Source organism: Pithys albifrons, chromosome 4 (assembly GCF_047495875.1).
Source record: "Pithys albifrons albifrons isolate INPA30051 chromosome 4, PitAlb_v1, whole genome shotgun sequence".
In the NCBI taxonomy this organism is placed as follows: domain Eukaryota; kingdom Metazoa; phylum Chordata; class Aves; order Passeriformes; family Thamnophilidae; genus Pithys; species Pithys albifrons.
In genome coordinates, this window is record NC_092461.1 from 42,364,099 (window position 1) to 42,389,211 (window position 25,113).

The following is a 25,113-nucleotide window of genomic DNA, read 5'->3' on the forward strand; positions in this document are numbered from 1 at the left end:
TTTTCAATCTCAATCATTCTGTGACTCTCTGATTTTTATGCCAGCAATGATTACTGAATTTATGGAGATCAGTGTAAAGTCCAGTCAGTGGGAGACCTCACCTTTGGGAACCTGCTCCTTCCATGCCTGTGAAAGGCCCAGCCTGTGCTGTAAGGCTTTCCAGTTGCCCTGGAGGGACCTCCAGGAGCTACATGGAGGATGCTGTAAGGTAGGATGATAATGGTGATGTACCCCTAGTGCAGGAAAGCATGGGCCCTTGCAGCAGTGCAGTGATGCACTTGGGTCACAACAACCCCATGCAATACTCCAGGCTTGGGGAAGAGTGGCTGGAAAGCTGTTCAGTGGGAAAGGACCTGGGGTTGCTGCTTGACAGCACCTGAGCACGAGCCAGCCCAGGTGGACAAGAAGGCAAGCGGCATCCTGGCTTGTATCATAAATAGTGTGCCCAGCAGGACCAGGGCAGTGATTATTCCCCTGTACTCAGCACTGGTGAGGCTGCATTTTGAATCCTGGGTTCAGTTTTGGGCCCCTCACTACAAGAAGGACATTTAGGTGCTGGAGATATCCAAAGAAGGGCAAAGAAGCTGATGAAGGGTATGGAACACAAGTCTTATGAGGAGGAGCTCAGGTCACTTTGTCTGTTCAGCCTGGAAAAGAGGAGGCTCGGTGGGTACCTTCCCACTCTCTACAACTACCTGAAAGGAGGCTGTAGCCAGGTGGGAGTTGGTCTCTTCTCCCAAGTGGCAAGAGACAGGACAAGAGGAAATAGCCTCAAGTTGTGCCAGGAGAGGTTTAGACTGGATATGGGGAAAATGTTTTTCACTGAAAGGGCTGTCAAGCATTGGAACTGCTTACCCACAGCAGTGGTGGATTCACCACTTCCAGAGGTCTTTAAAAGATGTGTAGATGTGGCACTTGGGGACATGGTTTAGTGGTGAACTTGTCTGTGCTCAGTTAGTAGTTGGACTTGATGATCTTAAAGGTCTATTGCAACCTAAATGATTCTGCAGTTCCATGGTGGCATGGCCGTTCTGGGCTGCAGTGGACTTTTCTCCCAGAATGGCTGGAACTGCCTTTGCTTCTGCTGGCAGCAAGCACAGCTCTATCAGCGGGTGACAGAGGCAGTAACCTCCATCCCTGCCGTGTCAGGTGGGAAGAGCCAGCTGCCCACACTGTCCATCTGTCCACACAGTGGCCAAGCCTGGGGCTCCCTTCAGCCCAGCGTGGGGTTTGAATGAAGATGAGAAAGAGAAACATAAAATAGCCTTGTGGGAAGTGTGCGGTTTTTCATTTTATTTTAAAAATAGTATGTTCCTCAGCTTCCAAGGCCCAGCAAAAGGCTCTTGTCCATAAAAAGGGCACAAAATATAAAGACAGGATCCAAGAGTATCCTCACTCTTCAGGTTGTAATTATTTGCAGTGATTACAAGCTGGCAAAGTGTGCCAAAGCAAATCGGATCCTGGGCTGCATAAGAAGTTTGGCCAGCAGGTGACACAGGAAATGATGCTCCCCTTCTGTTCTGCTCTTATAAGACTTCACCTGGAATACTGCATCCAGCTCTGAGACCTCAAGTAATGAAAAGGCACAGACCTGTTGGAGAAAGTACAAAGGAAGGCCATGAATTTTAACAGAGGCATGGAGCACCTCTCCTATGAAGACAGGCTGAGAGAGTTGAGCTGTTCAGTCTGGAGAACAGAAGGCTCGAGGGAGACCTCTCAGCAGCATTCCAGTACCTAAAGGGGTTTCATAAGAAAGAAAGAGACTTTTTACCAGGGCCTGTAGAGACAGAACAAGGGGTAATGGTTTTAAACTGAAGAATTGGTAAATTTAGATTAGATATGTGGTGATTTCATCTGGGCTAGATGCCAGGTGCCCACCAAAGCTGCTCTATGACTCTCCTCCTCCCCTGGACAGAGGAGAGAAAATATAATAGAAGGCTCATTGGTTGTGTCAGGCAAAGCATTGCCAGCCAGCTGAGGGAGGGGATTGTCCTGCTCTTCTCTGCACTGAGGCAGCCTCATCTTAAGTATTGTGTGCAGCTTTGGACATCGCAATATAAAAAAGATATTAAGCTATTGTATATGTATGTATGGCCAAACTTCGCGAACGAAGATTTGGGAAGGGCTGTCCCCACGTCGGTGTGCCCTTCCAGCCTGCGCAGTGGATTTTAGGTGAGGCACAGCGTGTGCAGAACTGGCCCCACCGTTTAAGTCCTGAGGTTCACCTGCCACGGCTGAGCGAGCTTGGACAGTGACAGTGAAGTCCTCAGGGCTAGAACCTACAGCACCCAGCATTTCCCAGGAGGTCTCCCATCCAAGTACTAATCCGGGGCTGACCCTGCTTAGCTTCCGAGATCTGATGGGATCGGATGTCAGGGAGGCATTTAACTGCCCTATTAAGCTATTAGAGAGTGTCCAAAGGAGGGCAAACAAACATGGTGAAGGGCCTTGAGGGGAACCTCCATATGAGGAGTGGCTGAGGGCACTTGGTCTGTTCAGCCTGGAGAAGAGGAGACTGAGAGGAGACCTCATTGAAGTTACAGCTTCCTTGTGAGGGGAAGAGGAGGGGTTGGCACTGATCTCTGTGGTGACCCATGACAGGACACAAGAGAATAGCCTAAAGTTGTGTCAAGGGAGGTTTAGGTTGGATATTAGGAAAAGGTTCTTCACCCAGAGGGTGTTTGGGCACTGGAACAGGGAAGTGGTCACAGCACCAAGCCTGATGGAGTTCAAGAAGCATTTGGACAACATTCTTGGGCTCCTGGTGGGACTCTTGGGGATGGTCCTGTGCAGGACCTGGAGCTGGACACAATGATCCTTGTGAGTGCCTTCCAACTTGGCACATTATGTGATTTTTGTGAAATAAGGACAGGGATGGATCACTCAGCAATTACCATCATGGGCTAAACAGACTCAGCTTGGGGCAGTTAGTTAAATTTACTACCAATTACAATCAGAGCAGGATAATGAGAAGTAAACCAGTCCTTAAAAAAACTTCCCCCACCTCTCTCTCCTTCCTGGGCTTACCTTTATTCCCAATTCTCTACCGCCTCCCCACTCCAGTGGAAATGGGGGTTACAGTCAGTTCATCACATGTTTCTGCCACTCCTTTCTCTTCAGGGAGAAGAAACCTTCCCCTGCTCCACCATGAGGCCTCTCCCATGTGAAACAGTTTTCTCTGAACTTCTCCAAAGTCTTTCTCACAGGCTGCAGCTCTCCACCAACTGCTCCAGCATGAGTTCCTTCCACAGGGATCAGTCCTTCAGACACAGGCTGCTCCAGTGTGGGTGCCTCACAGAGTCACAGGTCCTATAAGCAAACCTGATCCAGTGTGGACTCCTCTCTCCACAGGGCCACAGGTCCTGGCAGGACCCTGCTCCAGCACAGGCTTTCGACAGAATCACAGCCTTCTTTGGACATCCACCTGCTCTGGTGTGGGGTTATCCATGAACCTCAGGTGGATCTCTGCACCACGATGGCCCTCCATGGGCTGCAGGGGCACAACCTCCCTGAGCATGATCTGCTCCATGGGCTGCAAGGGAATCTCTGCTCCAGTACTTGGAGCACCTCCTCCCCTCTTCTCTGGCTGTAATTACTTCTGTGTGATAACTTTTTTGTTTCCCTTCTAAAATATGTTATCACAAAGGCATTACTAACATCGCTCATGGGATCAGCCTTGGCCAGTGGTGGATCCATACTGGAGTTGTCTGGCATTGGCTCTGCCAGACATGGGAGAGCTTCCAGCAGCTTTGCAGAGAAGCCAACTCTATCAGAATCTTGCCATGCAAACCAAATAGAGGTATTAGGAGAACGTTCTTTACTGTAAGTGTGGTGAGACAATGGAAGTGGTTGCCCAGGGAAGCTGTGGATAGCCCATCCCTGGAAATGTTTAAGGTCAGTTTGGATGGGGCTTTGAACTTTTGAACAACCTGATCTAGTGTAAGATGACCTGCCCATGGCACAGGGTTGGGTTAGATATTTGTTGAAGGCCCCTTCCAACCCAAACCATTCTGTAGTTCTATGATTTGACTTTTAAGCCCTGTGTATTGGAGGCTTTACAAACCTTTAAGTCAGCCACACAATATATAAGAGGTCTGGAAAGAGACCTCTGTTTCTTTTCTGGTGTCTAGAGCTGAAAATAAAAGACCACTTGATAAGTGCTCTCCAAATTCAGGGACTGGCACACAGACCAGTCAGTGAAACCAGCAGCCACAGGACTTCTCTGTTGCAGCTCACCTCTGAGATCACTGCAGAGCAGCAGCTTCCAAATATTAACAGTGATGTCTGTCTGCCTTCAGCAAAGCTCATCCCCACATGCATGGACTGTGGGCCAGTCAGGCCTGCTTAACTCTGTTACCATTGATATGCAAGGCCTGATACAGTCTGGTGCCCGGTGCCAGCTTAGCAAAGCCAGAGTAAGTGCCGCTGTTCCAATACCAGCTGAAGAAGGAAGCAAAGGGCACTGCTGGGGTCTGATGCCAGCACCAGGGGAATTGAAACAAATATGAAAGGAAGATAGTCTGGTACCAGTTTCCCTCAACTTTCTTATTTATCTTCTTTTAATATTGAATATTTAGGATATGTGTCCTATTGCAACTCCAACTATAACTTAATGTGCAGGTCTAGGGGAGCAAGGGGAGAGAGGGAGAGGTTGCTGTGCTTTTCAAGTGTGTAAAAGGAGACAGGGAACCCAGGGCAAAATATTTCTGAAGTCCACTCAAGGCTCACTGGGCATCCGCAACACCATCAACACCTCATTTGTTTAACGCCACAGAAGTCAGCTGTGCACACCCTGAAGGGACTGAGGTCACACCAGTGAATAGAACTGACTGCTAAAGGCTCCCTCTCCACAGCAGCTGGCTCACAGAACCCAGCAAGCCTGAAGAGCTGAGCTGTGCTCAGCCCAACCCAGCCAATCCCAGCCCAAGTATTCTCCACTTCTCTCTCTGAGTTTAAGGAGTCTTCTTATTTTCTCAAGAGATGCTTTGGGTTTACACTAACCACCTACATATGAAAATGGGAAGTGGGACTCACACCCACTTCCTCCATGCAGCAGAGCAGGCTGTATGGAGAAGATGGATTACTTTCATCTTTGTGACTGCATTTTACCTTTCGATGCCCTGGATGTTTATTCCTTTATTGTGTATTAATTATTGGCATTCTCTAGGCTTCCTTCTGTCTTAATCTGATTTAAAACAGACATTTGCATTTGAAAAGTAGCTATCATGTATAGCAAATCCTTTCCCTCGGTTTGCTATTAATGCAGCCAGCTTTGATGTATTATATTAATGCTGTTTGCCAGGGGTGAAATCAGCACACCACCTATGGAGAGGCACTTCATGGTGAACCTACTGCTTTTACCCACAGGCAAAGCATCTACCTCCCCTGGTGCCAAATCTGGATGCTGAGTGCAGCAGGATGGTCACACAACTGCTCCTCTCCCTGCTGCCTTTGACTCAGTCTGGGGAGGCCCAGAGGCTCTGCACTGTGCCCATGGCACAGAGTGCTGCATGGAAAGCCCAACCTGACAACCTACCACCAGAGAAGGGTGAACTTACAGGAGAGGGATTAAACATCCACTGCAGTGGAGGAAGTGAGAGCTAAACATACTACAGTGCACCAAACCAGCAGCTGAGGGCTTTGCACGAAATTAGGCAGGTGAACTGCAGAGGAGTTTCTGCACAGAAGAGGACTGGATGAGGTCAGGATTTGCCTAATGGTCTTCCCAAGGGTTCTAAGCATGGAGGCTGAAATACATGTGTGCTTCAAAACCTTTTTGGGGAATAGAATAAATCAATCCTCTGGTACCACTATTTCCTTTTCTCCTTTTTTTTTCTTGATTGCACAGTATCACTTACATAATTTAGGGCTTTTGGGAAGTTGCTCTGAGCCTGATTGATTTGTTTGAACTAGTGCAAAGGGCGTATGAAGCCACTGCTGTAACCCACTCGGGCTGGGTTACCTGCAGTGGTGAGTAGTGGCCACAGGACTGGGTTACCAAAGGTGCAGTGCCCAGATTGCTGATTTGACAGTAGCAGAGCTGGCTCAACTCATCAGCCTCAACCCACCATGGCTGCTTGTGCAGGCTTTCCCTCTATTCTGCTGAGGTCTGGCAGTCAAACTGCATGGAGCAGCCTCTCCTCACTCTTCTGTGGCACAATATTCCAGATCAGCTGTGACTCCTTGAATGGCAGGGTTTGCTCACCTGGCTCCTGCTGTTAGGACGGGTGAAAAGCAGTATTTCTGTGTGGCAGAGATGGGGAGGAGATGGCCTTTGGCAAGAGGCAGTGCTGAGCAGCAGGGGCTGGAAACCAGGCTCTCCCAGAACAGCATGTCTGATCATGGTGCTAGATGATGAGGAACAGCTCAAAGTGAACTTTTTTCTTCCTAAATGTTCACACAGAGTTTTCCACCAGGTTGACTTGGTTTTAAACGCATTGAAGTTAAATTATTACAACTTCTGCTCCTGGATGAGATTTAAAGCAGCTTCCAGAGCTCATTTACCAAAGGGGTTGGAAAAGTTATTTCAAGTTAACAGCCTACATTACAGTAGTAGTTATTTGAACAGGTGGGGACTGGGGGAAGTAGGGACATTAGCCAAACCATGAATCATAAGCTAATCAGATTGCCACCCATGTTTGCACCAAAAGGAAAAAAAGCCATGCACGAAAATACACATATTGCCAGCTACAGAACTGAATGAGCAAGGACCCAAACTTTTGTTGGAGTTTGTTGGGATGAGTGGTTACACTTCCACTTGGTAGGGCAGGAGTTGTCTCTGGAAGCCATGGAGGAGGCTGCTTTTCCTCTGCCTCTACCAACTCGGAAGGCCTGGGGATTCTTTGTACTCTTTGCCCCCCACTGCTTTCCTGCTCCTTCCAGGCAGGGAGTCTGGGGCTTTGCACTCTTTACCTTCATGCTTCACTGGGTCTATTCTGCCAGCCCTCGGATTTGAGGCTCTTTCCTCAGGTGAGCAGGCAAGGCAAAGGGTCCAACTTCAGATGTTCCAAGAGGGCACTCCAGTAATACCCATAAGCTTCGACCTTCTCCAGGGAAGCTCCTCTCTTTCATGCAGCAGGATCTGTTTGGCTGTCTGAGAAGCAGCAGGTCACAGAGCTGTTCCTTGACCTGTCCAAAACCCAGGCAAAGGGCTGTGCAGAACCATGCCATGGCCCAGCTATGCTGGGCAGCAAGGGCTGCAGCAGGGCTGCACTGCCCATGCACTGGGGTAGGGATTTGTCTCGCGGAGTGCAGTCTCTGAGAAGTCCTTGGGGGAAAAAATATGGAGATTTAACTGGATTTAAAATAAAATAAAACTACACTATTGAAACCCTGTTGATGTTAGTGGAATTCCTTGTGTCTTACACAAGCAGGCAGAAAATCAGATCTAAAGTGCTGAGGCTGCTGGCAGATACTTGCCTGTTTGTGTGCGCAGTGGAGAAAAGTGCTTGTTTGGTGCTGATTACAGACTATGGAATAAGAGCAATTTCTCATCCCACCTCCATAGAAGCTATTTAAATAGTTCTACACCCACTTCGAAAGATGCTCAGTTAGAAAGGGAGTAAATCTGGAAGTTATTACTCTTCAAAGAAGAGTAAAATAGGCTTTGCTAAGGCTGCCGGTGCTCTCGGGGATAGCACCCGCCTAAGAGCTTTCCCTCTGCCAGCCTGCCTTTGCTGTGAAACAGTTTTTATTAGGCAGCCTGCAGAGAAAACACATGCTGCAGGAAAGAGCCCTGTGACTTGTGTCTGAGGAGTCCTTGGAGCCAACCCTTTATCCCAGTGAGGCTAGGGACCAAAGCCCAGCTGGCCACATGCAGAGGCCTTGCAGGCTGCACAAGCCCCCACATGTTCCCCATCCAGCACAGTAGGGGAAGGAACAACCAGCACAATGCAAGGACTTGCCAGGCAAAGCAATAGGCAGAGTGCTAATTAAAAAAGCCCTTAGGAAATACTGGGGATAGAGTGGCATCATGTGCAGTCATTCAATGCCTCCCTTTCACCTCCTTGGGGATTCCCAGCCACAAACTCACTCACAAAGTAAAAGCATTTACCAGCTCTTTCCCAAAACTGGTGGTGCAGATTTAACCAATGGCACAGCACCTCTGCAGGGCTTGCGGCAGGATGCTGCCCACCACCTGGCCACTCTCCTGGTGCCCATGTCCCCTGTCTCACTCCTTTGCTAGTCCTTCTGACCAGCAGAACAACGCAGGAGGGCAGACTTCCCCAGAGCACTTGCTGGCCAAGTGTCTTCCCAGGGGGTATGAAGGGAAAAGTTAAACTCGGGTGGGGAACGAGGCCACCAGCTCTGTGCACGGAGAGCCAGGTGGGACCTAGGGACCTTCAGCTGGTCACACCTGAGTGTAGGCATTCAGGAAGCCCAGGAGCTTTCCCCACCCCTCCACATTAGATGTTCATGGATTTAAGGCATTTCCAAATTAGGCTGCACCCAAAGAGAGAGTTTTATGAGTTGACGCACTCAAAATAGCCACGGAGTGCTAAATCCTCTGATGAACCTTGTACAAAGCTATGGTCAGAGCCAGCTGCCTTTATTCAGACCCACTCAGCACAGTCATGCTGCGTCTGTAACACAGCACACCAGGGCCCCAACCCTACAGCGAGTTTCAGGCAAAGCCTTGTTTGTCTCTGACTTTCCCCAGCAGAGCTCAGCTGTGAGATTAAGATCTTAATATTTATAAGCCTCTGGTTTTACTCTCTGTTTAATGTCATAGTAACTCAGGTGCCTACACTGCTATCCCTCCATCCCACCTGAAACTCTCACCTTCTTAGCAAAGGGCAGTTATGTTTTTCCTTAAAAATAAACTAATTATAAAACCACTGTGATTTTCTCACATTTAAACAGCCTCTGTAACAGCCAATTATTTCCGAGGACATGAAAAACAGCTGTTGCAATGTCAAAGCTCGAACAGTTACAACTCTGCTATTTCAATGGATAAGAGTTGATATTTTTATTCCCATGTGATATTATCAAGACATGATAAACAACCGTAGTGTTAGTATTAATTTGTGGAGTAAAGATCATTTTAATTTGGACCAAGAAGAGGAATAATTTTAACAGAGTATTATAATTCCACAAACAACTCTTTGAAAGCCTGTTCTGTCTTTCCCTACTTTCCACCTGAATTCTTTGTTTTATGATGAAGCAACACAACCCTGGGCAAAGTTTATTTGAAGGCAGAGACAGTTTGTAAGCCATCCTTAAATCTTTAAAGACTAGCAAGTGGGCTTCAAAAACTGCTTTCCAGAGTTTTACCTGGCCTTGTTGACTACTGAATAAAAGGAGGACACTGACTTTGCCTTCTGGGGACCTTTTTGGCTCCCATCAGAAGGTGAGCAAACATCACACAAGAGTCAGATCCTCTCCCCCAGCCTTCAGGTGAGGACTTCTGTTAAAAGCTTTGCTCTTCAATCTGCATATAATCACCCAAGCCAAAGTGGCATCTGTAGGTCCTCAGCATCCATGGAAACCACACTCACAAATACAGAACCAGGCTGCCGGCTCTGCAAGGTTCTGCTTAATTCTTTGAAAATCCTTGTTGCACTTAACCATGGAAAAGCACACTGTAGCACAAAGAATGGCTGTTTGAGCTAATTAAGCAAGTGAGTAACAATTTTTTACTACACATGTGCTTGTCAATAAGCCCTTCCAAACATCTTAGCTCCACTGTTTTTATGCTTTTTTTTCCCCTAGGACACGCTTGACAACGGTGATAAATCCTATTAGGCAGGAAAGCATTATCAACCCCATTTAGCTGTAAATGTGAGGCCCACAGGTAACCTAACAGGGTGACTGCCCCAGATAGTTACCTATGACAAGCCAGTCCCAGGAAGGGAGTTCTGCTCCACCCATTCTAGGAGGATGCTCTCCTGAAAGGCACAGGGTGATGATAGGTCTCTTACTCTGGCAAACACTTCAAGAACAGAGTTACCAGCACTAAAAAAAAAGCGGGGGGGTGGGGTGGTGTTCAGGACAGGTGAGTCAGTGACAATATTTCAGCATTTTCCTCTTATGTTTTGAGTGGATTTCAATCCAAGAAGCAAAGTTTTATATTCAGGTTTGGCTCTGATGGAGAAACATCTAACGCTTAGTGCACCAGTCATGGGCGTTACTCAACAGCATCAAAACTAACAGGCATCCAAATGGGCCAAGCAGCAGGGAATATTTCACATTTAAAAAGAGGAAGGTACCACCAGATTTAGGTAGCAGCTGAGCCAGAAACTCTGAGGAATTAAATTTTGAAAGCATCTAAAGCTACAGCTAGACACCAAGAGAAAGACACAAAATGAAAAGTACACACTAATCCACCTCTCTAAGAATTCGGCCCCAAGTGACTTGCCACAGATTGGGCAGGTGTTAAGTTGCAAAGCCAGAAATAGAAAACCAATTCCCTCTCCTGGCCTTTCATTTGAAGGCTTGGACAGATTCCCAGACAACTGCCAGACATATGAAGATATAAATTATTTGGAAGAGTGCAAAGGGTAACGAACCAGGGTCAAAAGGCACCTGCAACCTTGCCGATCCTTAGCAGGCAGCAGTGACCAAACCTGCAGGTTGTGACTTGTGTACATGCCACGTGGATACATTGAAATACCCTTTCACCACCAAATCTTCCTTCTCTCCAGGCAGGATATCTGTTATACAGTGGTTTGTGCTCCAACATCCACCTGCCTGGTAGCAGATGCAGGCAGATTTATTACCACAGAGAAGGTAGGCTTCCATTTCTGGAGTGCATTGCCCCAGCACCTGCCCAGGCTGCAGATAACTCTCCAGCCAAAGAGCCAAAGGCAGGCTGTGTGATTCCTGCTGCCTGCCACGTTGCCCACAGGGCAGCAGCAATGAAATGGCTGGAGACAGTCTGATTTGAGTTTGTTACGTAGGAAAACTACAAACGCAGTGATAGCTTAGAAAGGTCTTCATAAAGGCAAATGGTCCCCATAGCCACTCTCTACCAAGTTACAGGCATGCACACACCTCCATAAGTGGGTCTTGCATACCACAATGGAATCCAGACCTCTTTGGAGCAATCATATGCATAAAGTCTGGTAGCAGTGATCTGCAAAAGTTTATTACTCTGTCATGAAAAATGACAACTTCAGAGCCTTATTTCCCAGATCCAAATACTTTAAAGCTAAACTATTCTCTGATGCTGTGAAGTGGGCAACAGTCTGAGTACCTCAAGTGCAGGGCAATGCAGCTGGAAGTCCAACAGCTTTCACTTCCCTCCTACACTTCCCTATTGTGGGGAGCTGCACTTTGGTATCACAGGCTCACCAGCACCCCATCCTGAAAATCTATGTGTGAGAGCTACCATCCTTGGCAGAGGCAGCAAAGTTCACAGCCTTGCTTTTCTGCTTGAAACTGGTCCCCAGAGGCTTAATTTGCAGATAGTAATGGGATTCCACCTTCCTGCACGTGACAGAAGGTGCCTCTGTGAGCAGCCTTGGTTCACCTTTCAAGAAGCTGACCTCTTTTTTCCTGATCAGCATCCCAGTTCTGGTATGTGGGGTGTGACAAACGTTTCAGAGAAGGATTATAGGGTTAACAAATAAATGAATATTTAATCCCACTTCCCTACTTAGGTCATTTTCCAAACCTACTTCCCCTTGTACTCAAATCTACACTGGCCATAAATATAACCTTTGCGTCAGAATATGACTTTTTTATTATTATTCCCAACTTTTTCCTTCAACAGTCCTCCCTACAATTGAATTATTTTGCAAGGAAATTTTCTTCTCTTGGCTCGAATACAGGATTGACCCTCATTTTCTATCAGTAATGCACCCTTCCACAGTAGGCTCTCACCTCTTTTACTGAAGAGGCACACTGTCTTCACACACATTGCCTTGCATTTCTCCTCCTCAGTTCAGCTTAAGTGCAGGGAGAAGACGAAAGGACACAATAGCTCATTCCTGGAACATGTACAGGAGACCACAAGGATGGGGAATCTTTTGGCCAACACAGGGTTTCTTACCCTTAGGTGGTGTAAGACCCCTCTGTGTGTGGCAGGAGGAGAGGGGATTGCAACCCAGGGAAGCAAATCTGTTAGTTTTAATGCTGGATATAAGGCACAAGGAAAGGATGTTGGAACAGGCTTTAGCCCGATATACAGGGCCTCGTCTAAGTTAAACCCAGTTAATTTCCCCGCTATTATCTGGTGAGCTAGCAGGACTGAAACACACACGCTCATGCGCGGGACCATCACCCCGCCCAGCGCGATGGGTGCTGGAGGGAGCCGGGGCTCCCAGCTGTGCTCCTGCCATCCCGTCCAGCCGGGGTTCCCCACACAGACACCTGAGTGATGAGGGCTCTCCCAGGAACACAAGCTGCTGGCGATGGAACTGAACACCAAGGCGCGGATGAGGTTAAGCACAAACACGTAGATGCAGGGATGGTCAGGTGCTTCGGCAGCTCCCGAAAGACCCCTCGTTAACCGGTATCTTTTGGCATCCTGCCAGTCCCGAGCAGCCGCCCCGGCGGACCGCAGGCCGTGCTCCCGGGGGTCGCGGACCCCATGGCACGGGCGATGCCGGGAGCGCCAAGTGCCCCGTGTAGGCTGGAGAACCCCGGCCCTGCCTCTGCCCGCCGGGAGCGCGGCCACGGCTGCCGGCCCTGCCCGCGCACACGGGACGCTCGTTTCCAGGGCCCTCGTAACCGGGTCTCAGCCACGGTTCTGTGCCTGCTCCCGGTGCGCAGCCGAGCCCCGGGGCGGCTCCAGCAGGGGGCGGCGGCACCGCCGGCGGAGAGGGGGGCCGGTCCATGCCCGGCCGGGGCTGCATCGGCGGGGAGCGAAGGAGTGCCGTGCCGGGGCTCACCAGGTGTCGGCCGCAGGGGCAACACGGAACGCTTCGGGCCCAGCGAACGGGCCCCCCCAGCCCCGTTCCCGCACTGCCCTGGGCCCGCCGAATGGGCCCCCTCGTACCGCTCCCGGCAGCGCCCCGGTATCGCCGAACGGGCCGCTGCCAGTACCGCTCCGAGTAGTCCCGAATGGACATCCCTCTACCGCTCCGGGGCCCCCCAGCACCACCTCAGCCCCACTGAACAGACCCCCCCAGCGGCGACGCCCCCCGTCCGCCGGGTTATGAATGGGCGCGGCGGAAGCCCCGCCCCCCGGACGTGACGCCCGCCAATGGGGGCGCGGGGAGCGCGGCGGGGTGAGGTCAGCGCGCGGGCCGGGGCCGGGCGGGGGCGGTGCGGCCGGGCGCGGTGGGAGGGCGGGGGTCGCGGCCCCGGGCGGGCGGAGCGGGGCGCGGCGGCCGCGGGTGCTGCCGCGGCCCGGGGGAGGCGGGGAAGGAGGGAGGGGCGAGCAGGAGAGAGAGGAGGGAGAAGAGAGGGAGGCGGGTCCTCGCCGCCGGCACTCCGTCCCGGGGCCCATTCAGCAGGAGCGAGGCGAGGAGCGAGCGGCGCTGGGGCCGAGCGGGGGGCTCCGGGCGATGCGGGGCTTCGTCAGGCTGCGGCGCGGCGGCCGCGGGCTGTGAGCCGGCGGGGCCGGGCCGGGCTGGGCCGGGCTGGGCTGGGCTGGCGGGGCGGGGAGGGGCGGGCGGGAGCGTGGCGGAGCCGAGCGCCGGCAGCGGCGGGAAGGCGGGAGCGGGGCTGCCCGGTGCCCGCCCCGCGCGGGGGGCCGGCCCTGAGTGCATGCGGGGCGCCCCGCCGGGCCGCCGCCGGGCCGCCGCCCGCCGCCCCTGAGACACCGGCGGCGAGAAAGTTGCGGCGGTCGCCCACATGCGCGACCGCGGCCGGCGGCTTGGGGAACGGCGCCGAGCGGAGGTGGGCGAAGAGAGTTTGAAGCGCTCGCCGGCGGGAAGATGGCGGAGCGGAGCTGAGAGCGGCGCCCGGCGAGCTCGGGCCGCCCCCGCCTTCCTCCGCAGCCCCCCGGACCCCCGCCGGACACATGCAGGCCAAAAAACGCTACCTGACGCTGCTCTCCGCCGGCACCTGTCTCGCCCTGCTGCTCTACCTGGGAGGCGTGCGGCTGCGGGCGGCCCGGCACCCGCCGCCCGGTAGCCGGCATGGCCCGCGCCCCGGCGGCGCCGAGCGGCCCTGGCCCCGCTTCCCCGATGCCCTGCGGCCCTTCGCGCCCGCGGAGCGCCCGGGCCCCGAGGGCGGCGGGCGCGTCTCCCCCCGGCAGCGGCGGGACGCCAGCGCCGGCCTCTACCGCGGGCGCCGCTGCCGCATGGAGTCCTGCTTCGACTTCGCCCAGTGCCGGAAAAACGGCTTCAAGGTCTACGTGTACCCGCAGCAGAAGGGGGAGAAGATCGCCGAGAGCTACCAGAACGTCCTGGCCGCTATCGAGGGCTCCCGCTTTTACACGTCGGACCCCGGGCAGGCCTGCCTCTTCGTCCTCAGCCTGGACACGCTGGACCGGGACCAGCTCTCCCCACAGTACGTGCACAACCTCCGCTCCAAGGTGCAGAGCCTCCACCTGTGGAACAACGGCAGAAACCACCTAATTTTTAATTTATACTCCGGTACCTGGCCAGACTACACCGAGGATGTGGGGTTCGACATTGGCCAGGCCATGCTGGCCAAAGCCAGCATCAGTACTGAAAACTTCAGACCCAACTTTGACGTTTCTATCCCGCTCTTTTCTAAGGATCATCCTAGGACAGGAGGGGAGAAGGGATTTTTGAGGTTTAACACCATCCCTCCTCTCAGGAAGTACATGTTGGTCTTCAAGGGGAAGAGGTACCTGACGGGGATAGGGTCAGACACCAGGAATGCCTTATATCACGTCCATAACGGAGAGGATGTTGTCCTCCTGACCACCTGCAAGCATGGCAAAGACTGGCAAAAGCACAAGGATTCGCGCTGCGATCGAGACAACGCCGAATACGAAAAGTAAGTGAGCGGTGCCCCTTCCCCTTGCTCGTGTCCCCAGGGACATGCTGCAGGGGCCCCGGCCATCGGGCAGATGTGAGCAGATGTGTGCCGATGCGCATTCAGTGGTCGGAGGAAAAGCTTCCAGCTCTCCTTCGGGCATGTCGGTAGCTTCCCCCGACCCCCGTGCGGCTGCCGACTGGCTCAGTGCTGCCTTGGCCGGGGGAGCTGGCGGGGAGGCGTTGAAGGGCGATGCGGTGTCCTGCAGCCGTGGCGTTGCTTGCCCAGGGACTGATGACCTGCATCCGCAGCCCGCTGACTTTCCAAACGTGGCCAGCGGCGGAGGTGCTGCTGGAGGATGCACTGGCATTTGCACTGCCCTTTGTCTCCCCAGCGCCTTAGATGCCCTGTGCCCTCCCTGCCCTGAGACAAAGTTGGATGAGTCCTCAGCCCTCTCCAGGTCCTGTGTGACCCTGGCTCCCGCAGCGGTTCGGTTGCTCAGGGCGATGGCTGGGATGCTCTCCCCAGAAGGCACTACCCGGCATCTGGCCGGTGTTTGTGTATCTCCACAGACAAGCCAGTAACTTGCCTAGCTGTATTTTTCCTCTCAGTTCTAACCAGCAGCATCAGTAAAGAAAGGAGGAAAAACGAATGCTGGTTGTGTTCGTGTCCTGTGTCCGAGTTTCTGTTTTTCACATGTGAGAGGATACACCGGTGATGTGAGCACATCGTGTGCTTTCTGTGAACTCTCGGTTCCTTGACTTTCCCCGGCTTTTGTTTTTATTCTTTGGTAATGTCACAGTGTAGCCAGTTTTTGTCTCGCTGTGCTGCTGCCCTTGTCTTCAGTCTGCTTTTCAGGTTTGTATATATAGCTGCCGGGAAAATCGCTTCCTGGGAATTACCTCCAGGACTGCGATGCTGACTAAGCCGTTTGCAGCTGATTAGTTAATTTAAATGCCGACCGCCACTATGTTTGCTGCAGAGTAGGTGGGTATATATGAAGTTTTTCACATGTGAATGGTTCCTGGGTAGCAGGAATTAGATGCTGAATTAAAACAGACCAGCTGTACAGCACTGGGTGGTGTGCAGTGAAGCTGCACCCAGAGCTGCCAACGGCTGGAGGGTTCTGTGGTGTGCAGGGGAACGTGGGTGGAAAAATACTTCTGGAGAGCAGTTGGGAAGAAACTACATTGGCATTAATAGTGATGAAAATTTCCGACTGGGTGCCTGTTTCTGCACCGAAACTATCCCCAGGGGTTTGGGAGAGATGGGGAAGGTCAGCACGGCAAAGTCGGGAAGCCTCTGTGTGCTTGGGTGAACTCTGCTCACCTTTCAGTTACTGTAATTCTGCTGCAAGGGGGAGGAAACAGCAGTGCAAACACTCAGTGGACTTTTAATCCCATTCACTTCCAGAAAACTGATGGGCGAATGGTGAAATGATGCACACGTGGAAGCGAAACAGCAGCAGTGCTGGGTGATCAGTAGCAATACTAAGCTAAGCTCATGTTATTTGTCACACAGGAGTCCCTTTGGCTTGTGACCTCCTTCAGGGTATATTTTTTTGTGGGGAAGAAGGGAGACCTGACAATTGCAGCCTTGCAGGCTATGCTGGTTTTTGTTTTTTAGATCTCAGCATTGGAGCTGATTTACAGATGGGAAAAGTCCTGGTTATTTGCTGCATACTACAGCGTGTGTGCTGTCAAGTTGTCATAAAACCAAACGTACCCGCCTGTGGTTTGACGTGAGTCAGTTTTTTTACAGCTATGCCATTTGATCTAATAAAAGATAGACCTCTTCTCGTGAGTTCTGCTCCTCCTAAAGTGTCTTTGCCACTTACTTTGTAATGAAAGGTGTACATAACAATCCTCAGGGGATATAATAGCATGAACCCAACTGGTATGCCATGCTATTCATACAAAAAGTACACTTGCTGCTAACATGTGGCCATATCTGGCTGGGGTGGTGTGTGGGGGCTTCAACATTTCTTGCAATGCTGCTATGAAAGACAGGAACTAAGAAGAGATGTTGACAAGAAATCAAGATTACTCCAAGAACTGAGGCAGGCTGTGTCGGTGGTTGGGCTGCTGAGATGAATGGGCTTTGCTCTGGTGAACAACTACAAATGCTGAAGCTTTTGACCCAGCATCTTACCGGAGTGGGTGCACCTGCCACAGTGTGCTGCTTCCCCTTCCCACTCCTGCTTTGGTGCCGATGCACAGCAAAGTATGCCATCTGCTGATCTCCCAGCAGTGCGAGCTGCCGTGGCCTGCTCTGTCTCCTCTGTGCAAATAGGGACCATGCCTGGTGCTCCACTCCCTCCATAAAATGTGACGGGGTCACATCCCTAAGGCAGCGTAGCACAGACAGGCAGTTGAAAAGCTTCTGTGCTGGTCTGTAACCCAGGTGTAGAAGCTGTAGGAGAGACTTGGTTATTTATCCCACCTAAAGGAGCCTCTGATCATCAACGAGGCTGTAGTCACTTGGGAAATAAATGTCTCTAAATACATCTGGGCCTTGAAAACTGCACACAGAGCGGCTCTTGTGAGGCATTTTGGGCTTGGATTTAACAGTGCATCCTCAAGGTTTTAATCAAAAAGGGAAAACATACTCTCCAGGATACATCTGTTTGCATATCCAGCTAGAGTTGGGAGTTGCATATTGTGCTTTTCTGTGCCAATTTTCCCATTCTCTGGTGTGATGCTTATGCCATTTCACTTCACATGAAGGACAGGAGTGTGGGGGCCATGAAGAAGTGGCCCTGAGATACCAGTCCTTGCCAGGATGAAATCTGAATGATTTGGTCTGGGTAGAGGCCTTGCAAAGTTGGGTAAATAGGTGACCAGATTTTAAAACATGCTAACCTCATGCCAGCAGGGTGCTGGTGTTACGTTGTGTTATGCTTGGGGCCAGCACATATTGCAAGTTGCTTGTATTGAGGTTTCATCTACAGTGCAGTATTTGGTGGTGTGTTCACACCAGGTCCACCTGTCTGCAGGATGTGGTGTTTCCTCTCTAGGAGATTGAAGAAACCAACAAAGGTGACTTCTTGACTTGTGGAAACACGTGTAGAATGTCTTACTTCACTTGGAGGAAGGAGGGATGGGCATGTGTGTATTTGACTCTGTAAATTGTATTGAAAGATCCATCTGTATGTCACAGCTAATTAATCTGCATCCTAGTTATGCATCTCAGCAGATAAAGTTAATGCAGACTAAAATGAATTACAGTATCTTGATTAGACTACTAGCAAACCGGATATAAAGGAAAACAAAGAAAACCTCTGGTTGCGTTGCAGTGTCCTTGGTTGTCAAAGTTGGGCTTTGTCACCCAGCACTAAGGCAGTTGGGCTTTCTGAATTCCTCCATGATAGGATTTTTGTCTCAAGCTTTCTGTTTCACAAAGGGTTAAGTGAATAAACACTGCTGCTGCTGAAGTTTGAAGACAGCCTCTTAAATATTTAATGACATTCTAAATATATACATATGTACAATGTGTTTTAAACAAAGGCAGAATTCATATACAGGCTTAACTGGTTCCAAATAATTACTTTCTGGAAGGTAATATAAATGACTACAGATACCGAAAGAAATGGAGGAATGCAATGTTCTCGTAAAGCCAGATGTAGAGAAGAGATTTTCACCAAAATGAGGATCTTTCTAGGAAAGTAAATAACGTTGTCTGTAGCATATTCCCTGATCTGCAGCAACTCTGCCACTGGAAGATGGAGAAGGTAGTGGTGATGGTATCAAAAAACATAAAGTCTCATCAGAAGCTCATTCAAGAAGACTTTCCTCATCCATGCAGGATAGCTGAAGTTAATGATAATGAAAGAAAGGGGAAGAAACAAAAAAAATGAACAGGGTCGAAGAGAGTGGAATGGAGAAGTGAGGAAAAAAATGTATTTTTGGAGAAATGTGAACTATGGTGGAGGACAAATAGTATAGTGAGGTATTCTCTATAGACTTAAGTGATTAGTCAGAGCTCAGAAACCCTGGGTGATCACAACTGAACTTAGAAAGGAAGGCAAAACACACAGGACCTTGTGAGGTGGCACTGGTTTTGCCAGAGGAGGTTGGAGGCATTTATTGGAGAAGGAGCCTATGAAGGAGCTCTCAGAGGTCTACCTGGGGCTGCTGAGCACTGCCAGAGGAGGGAGAGAGCAGCCGACACCATGTGCTTATACCTATGAGACATCTCTGCAGGGCACACGATATCACTAGGCAGGGATGCATGTGTACTTCTACAGGTGCATATATCCAGCTGAACATTTTCACTGATGCCTCATACCCTGTAGGTTTACCTGGTGTGCACTCTACTGGTGGAATGTGTGTCAATCACCACTGAACCTCCCACCCTTGAAAGTCCTGAGTAAAGGTCACAGACGTGCAGTAGGTACAAAATGGGAAGAAAGCAAGTTTTAGTTTAGTTTCCTTCCCACCAGGAATAAAACACACACATTGAAAAAAAGGAAGTGGTAGAAGAAGACACTAGGGATGAGTTTGCCACTCACAAGACTGGCACAAGAATGTGAAGTAAAGGCTTAGGCTTCCGCACCCAACACGTGAGGATAATCTGGGTGCTGCATGTGCATGTATGTACATGTTTCAAACAAAGGTGCAATTCTTGTATTTTCAACATACTGAACTTCCGTGTATTGTATTAAAATACAAATGTAAATGCCACACTTAGTCAGTGGATTATTTTTTGAATTATCTATAGGCCTTCACAAGTCAGATCATTTGCAGCTATTTAGGACAGGTCTGAGAAATCATCCAAGTTCTGGGTGGTGGTTGTTCAGGGCATCTGAACTGAGATGGGAACCAGTCTGTGCATCTTGTATATCACCAGGCTGCTTTGGGAGCTTGGATAAAACTCAAAAACTACTGAGCGAGCTTGGGCATTTTCCCAGAGTATCTTGGCTCCTGCTGAGACCTATCACCACCAGTCTGTGTTTTTAATATTGATTTTCAAAAAACTGGAAATTTGCCTGGTCTACAATACGTTTATTGCAAAATGCAGTAAGCAGGTAAATAACAAAGCTTTAATGTATGTCTGAGAAATACAGGATTTGCTCTATTATGCTCCTCCGCTTGCTCTCTGTATGTATTGCAGTGTCCTTATGTGCCTGTTGATGCTGATTTAATGCAAGTAGGGCCCTGGTGGGTAGGAGCTTCCACCTGGGAGGCTCCAGGCTGCTGCCCTGGCAAGAGCTGGGATCAGGGGCAATGGGAGCATCCCTGAGCTCACAGCCAGCTGTGCAGTCCTCAACCTGAATGTTTGCACCTCTCGGTAGAGGCTTGGGTATAGGTGGATGTGTGTGCATGAGCGTGTTCCCCATGCAGCAGTGCAGGGTGCTGCTGCCTGTGTGGCTGGGTGTGTGTGGTTAGGCGCTGGCAGAGGAGCCCACCCTGCCTGTGGGCATCAAAACAGGTGCCCTTCTCACCTCAAGTAATTAAGTTTTCTTGTGGGGCAAGTTATTATTATAATTGCTTGCCCCAGGACTTTCTGCATCTTTCTTGTGAAGCGCCTCATACGAGGCGCCGGGGTGACAAAGCGTTACTGTAGTTGGGTGATCTGGTCTGCAGCAGGTGTGTCCTGCATGCAGAATGTAGGTGAACGCTGCTTTCACGGCCAGAGGGGTCTGCTTTAATTTTTCCTGCCTAGGAAAACTCTTCTAGGATAGTTTACTGGTAAATGCTCATCACTGAAGAGACACTTGGTGATAGAACAAAACTCAAATAAAAGTTTATCTGAGTCATCATTTTAATTTTAAGTAGAATTAGTCTTGAAACAAGTAGTTGAAGGGCTTGTTGAACCCAGATCAGAACAGAGTTAAAGTAATGTTTCCAACTACCCTGAAAGATGAAGTCCTCCTGTGCCCCCAGTGCAGTGCCCTCAGCTAGAAGGTGCTGCAGAGCATCCTGCACTGCTTCTGCCTGCTTGCCCTCCATGGCCAGGTGTTTCACAGGGCAAACTCCCAACTTCTGCAGGACGTTTTGTAGTGGCATAAGGTAAGCTTCACTGAAACTGCTCCTAAGGGAGGGAGGTGTCTGAATTTGGGGTTCTCCTGGGGGGCTGTGCACAGCTGCCTGCTGCTCCCTGCTGCACTGAGTGTTCCCAGCCGTGGGCATCTTTGCGTCTGTGCAGCTCTGGAGTAGTGCATCTTGCTGGGAGGATGGGATTAAATGATAGCAGTTTCAGCTCAAGACAAACCCGAGCAAAAAAGACTACTGGTTTGACTCTGCTGGAAATAATCCTTTTGCCCCACATACAGCCCTGGAACAGCCCATGGAAAGTAAACCAGAAGCAGCTTGTGGGAGAGGGAAGTAAATGAAACTGGTCAACACAAAGCACTTATTTGCTCAACAGATGTGAGTGAAGAGAATGTGCTGTAATCTGATGATTTCTAGAGTATTATCTGTGATTGTTTTCTTTTTCTCTCTGAAGGGTTTCTTTAGGAAAATCCACAGAGTTTTGTGGTCTCGGGTAAACAAACTGTTTTGCTAACCAGAGAAAAATAATCAGTAGGTAGGTGGATAAATGTCTGTCCAGTGAATGGAGTTAAATGCCATGTTCTGAGCTGTTGAAACTGACCTCTCCAAGACATGATGATGGAAGATGTATACTTCTGTACTACACTCTGTGGAGATTAGTTTAGCCTGTGGGAATGTGTGAGTATAACTTCAGGTTACATTTAAGGTTCTGCAGCTTTCCACATTGCCAAGTATTTTGGGATGTATAGGTTTCAAAACCTTCTTATCTACTACAGAGCAGTAGATTTGTTCCTCTGTTCATCCAGCTGTGCTGTGCTTTTACGTGAGGTTTTGTGTTGCCCCTTTTTCAATCCAAATTTCAGGAGGAATCATTACGGTTTTGCCCTTAATTTAGGAGCATTGTCAGTCAAGCGTCAATGGAGCATCAATGCTATGTAATGCTTATACAATTCATCCCCACATCTCTGGAGCAGGCAGAGAGGGAGGCAGCTGTGGCAGGAGTGCCTGTGACCCCAGGTGTGCACAGGGATGGTTAAAGATCTAAGCCATAGGATGGTGGGACTCCTTTCTTCCACTTATAGAGCAAATTATAACAGTTGACAGCTGTGCATTGGAAGAAAATGTCTTGGGTGCCACAGAGCCTGGAATGGGGTATAGAGGTGGGAGATCAGTACACTGCAGTGGTGCAGGAGAAACAAGGAAATGAATTCCAAATGACAACAAAAGAGAGGAGATTTGTTTCACAGGAGAAGAGGGAAGTAATGTTTTAAGAAATATAGGGCCTATCTCAGCAAAATGTTGTGCCTAACTGCTTTTCTGGGAAAGAACTGGTTGTGAGTGCTGCCAGGCTGATGACTTTCCAAATGCAATCTAACTTCCTAAAATGCTGTCATTTCTTAGAATAAGAAAACATAACTGTAAGCCAGTCAGGAGGGTTAAGCCTCAATAACAGGAGAAAGAAGATGCCATTTTTAAAAACATATTATGTTTTCCCCACTCGTCTTTCCCACCACCTCTTGTTGAGATTTAACCTCAGTTTTTCGAGTGGTGTAGTGCTACCTCCTCAGCCAGGATGCAGACAGGAGTCTAAGTGGGTCTTTGTCTTGGCTACACCAGGCTCTCCTTTTTGTGCTCCACTAAGACAGACTTCTTCATGGTCCTGCAGTCCCTGGGTGAAGTTTAGTGCTGGCAGGGCTGTTGCAGGAGCTCCAACTTTCTCTTGCCTGTAGGACATGTGGTCTCGAGACTGCAGTCTGACAGCCAGGATTGCCACTGGCCATCATGGTTACATTTCCTTGTGCTTTTAAAATGGGAAGAACACTTTGCCTTCCCTAAGTATTTTCAGAGGTTACTGTAGTGCTTTGCAGTGTTTAGAGAAAGTACTGTGTAGAACTGAAATACTACTTATTTGTGTTTTCTGTATCCCCTTCTGAGGAAGCATCAGTGAGTGTAAGTCTAAATTGTGATTTTCCAATAAAAGATGACAGTTGTCAGAAGCAGGGTAAAGCAGCTCTTCTCTATATGTCTGGCAGGGGGAAATCCCCACTAAACCTCTTTCGGTGTTTGACACTAGTACTGGGTGAGGATACGTGGTCACATTTAGTATATGTGAGCCTTGTAACTCTCCCTGTTTCACTCAGCCACTACCAAAGGCCGCTGCTTTTCCAGGTGCTGCAGCACTGTCATTTCTGATCACTCCTCCAAGGGCTGTCCTGGTGCACTTAGCAAATTCAGTAAAGCTCTTCTGCTGTATGTTGACTTTTTTCTCCATGATGCTTTCTAGTCTAGAAATACATGAAAACAGAAGAATTCCTGGGTTCCTAAGTGAATTTCCCATTTGTTCACTTTCCCCCCTCTAATATCCTCTTTGTGTTTGTGAATGAAACAGAATTAGGGCTAATTTAGTTGATTGGCTGCAAAACAAAAGTATTCAATGCTAAGAATGGGAAATGAGAAGGCCTTTCTGAAATGTTACTTCTTTGCATAATTGTAATAGATTATAATTATACAGTTGGGTGTTTAGCAGTGGATTTGCTGTAAACACGGTCATGGGAAATGTCTTGCCGCTCACTTGTGTCGGTTCAAGTCCCAGGGCGGTCCCATCGATGGCTGTACCAGCATCTTTAACAACATTTTCTCTTTGGGCAGGATGGCCTGCTGCAGAGAATGCTGTCTCCAGCTCCCTTCCCAGCTCCTCCTACAAAATTACCACTGGTCGATATGGCCATGTCAGACTGTTGACACAAATCAATAAGATCAATCATTCTTCAGCTCCCAAACAAAATTGAGAGCGTGATGCTGACGGCCTGCTCATAGCTGTAGATTCCTAAAGGAAGAATGCCTGCCATAGTGTTTGCAAAATGTACGTGGGGGACCCTGTCCTGTTAATAATTAGTTCTCCAAAGCTGTAAAAAGGAGCATGGTATAAATAGTTTCCTAGAGCTGCAGTGTGCATTATGACCCCTGCAGCCTTCAGTCTGATGGAGAACATCACCTGACCAACAGTGCTGCTGGAGACAGGGGAGCGTGGCAGTGTTTGGTTAGGAATCTTGTTTTTCTTCATTCTCCTAGAAGGTCTTGACTTCTGATACTGGTTTTTGCCTCGCAAATAATTGCAGGTGTTTTATCACAATATTGGAATTCCTGGTGCAGTCAGGTAGTTCTGTGTGTTAGTACCAGAAAGCTCATCAAAATTGTAGTTGTTGTAGTCTACAAGAATAAAATCAGAGACTGCTTTTAAAAATCAGAATCGCTGTCTGAATGGAGGGACAAATTTCTGTTTGTAATGTGTGAGTTTATATCTCTGAAGGCTTGTTTAGGTGTGTCTGCTCATAGACTCAATCAGCTGTTTCAGGAAGATAAACACATGAATGTTTCATCTTCTGAATTTGCCACCAACCATTGTGCTGGGTGCTAGTAGATTTTTCTTTTAATTAAATGTAATTCATCTAATCCTAATGGGAAACATAATTATAGGATTTACTTTTTAATACTGTGATTTCAGAATTACTTTGTAAAGAAGAGTAACAATTTTCCCTTAAGGGCTGTTTAAAAAGAGCAAACAAAATAAAAAAAACACCAAAGTACACTTTGCTAAAAGTAATAAATCTCAGACAAGATGAAAAAAAGAGCATCTGATATATTGGAGCTGTAATAAAGCTGAAAATTAATGATCAGTAAGTTGCTGCTGCAAGAGACTGAATGCATTATGGATATGAGGAGATGCCTATAGCTTATTAAATGTCAGTGAATTTCTGCAGAAGTAGTAGAAAACTCTGATCAGAAATTGTGAAACGATGCGACCTGCAGCTGGAAGATCCAGGGCCACAAAGGATGTGTGCACCAGGTGTGTGGCTGAAACATAAGAAAGTGCTTTGCAAAATTGGGGTCTGAAGTTGCATGGTAAACTCCTTTAGTTCTTACCGAAGAGGTTTAAATGTTTCAGTAAGGCATGACTGTAGTCTCAGGGAGGAATTTATCATACTTTGCATAAGAAGGTATGTATGACTGTTTAAAATAATTGAAAACAAATAACATCCCTTCGCCCTCCTACACTTCCTTGTGCTTTTTTCCCCTAAAACCAAAAGCTAAGGCTACTACTTGAATTGTAATGGAATAATATATCAAGTGAGTGATCACATCAGGCATGGACACTTACCAAATCACAGCGAGATAACTGTGAATAACTCTCTAGTTTCAACAATTTGCATGGCCATTAACAATTGATGGGTTTCCCTTAGAACTGCATTATCTGTGGCAGCAGGATCTATTCCTGTGCACTGCT

The 25,113-nt window shown here is 49.0% G+C and overlaps 1 protein-coding gene across 1 annotated transcript in view; it reads left to right on the forward strand.

Moving 5' to 3' along the window:
- Window positions 1–13,567: 13,567 nt before the first annotated feature.
- Window positions 13,568–25,113, forward strand: part of EXT1 (exostosin glycosyltransferase 1) — a 181,373-nt gene continuing 169,827 nt past the window's right edge. The window contains exon 1 of the mRNA XM_071553946.1: window positions 13,568–14,856. Within this exon, the coding sequence (XP_071410047.1) occupies window positions 13,910–14,856 (947 nt within the window). The 5' untranslated portion in view covers window positions 13,568–13,909. The remainder of the gene's footprint in view (window positions 14,857–25,113) is intronic.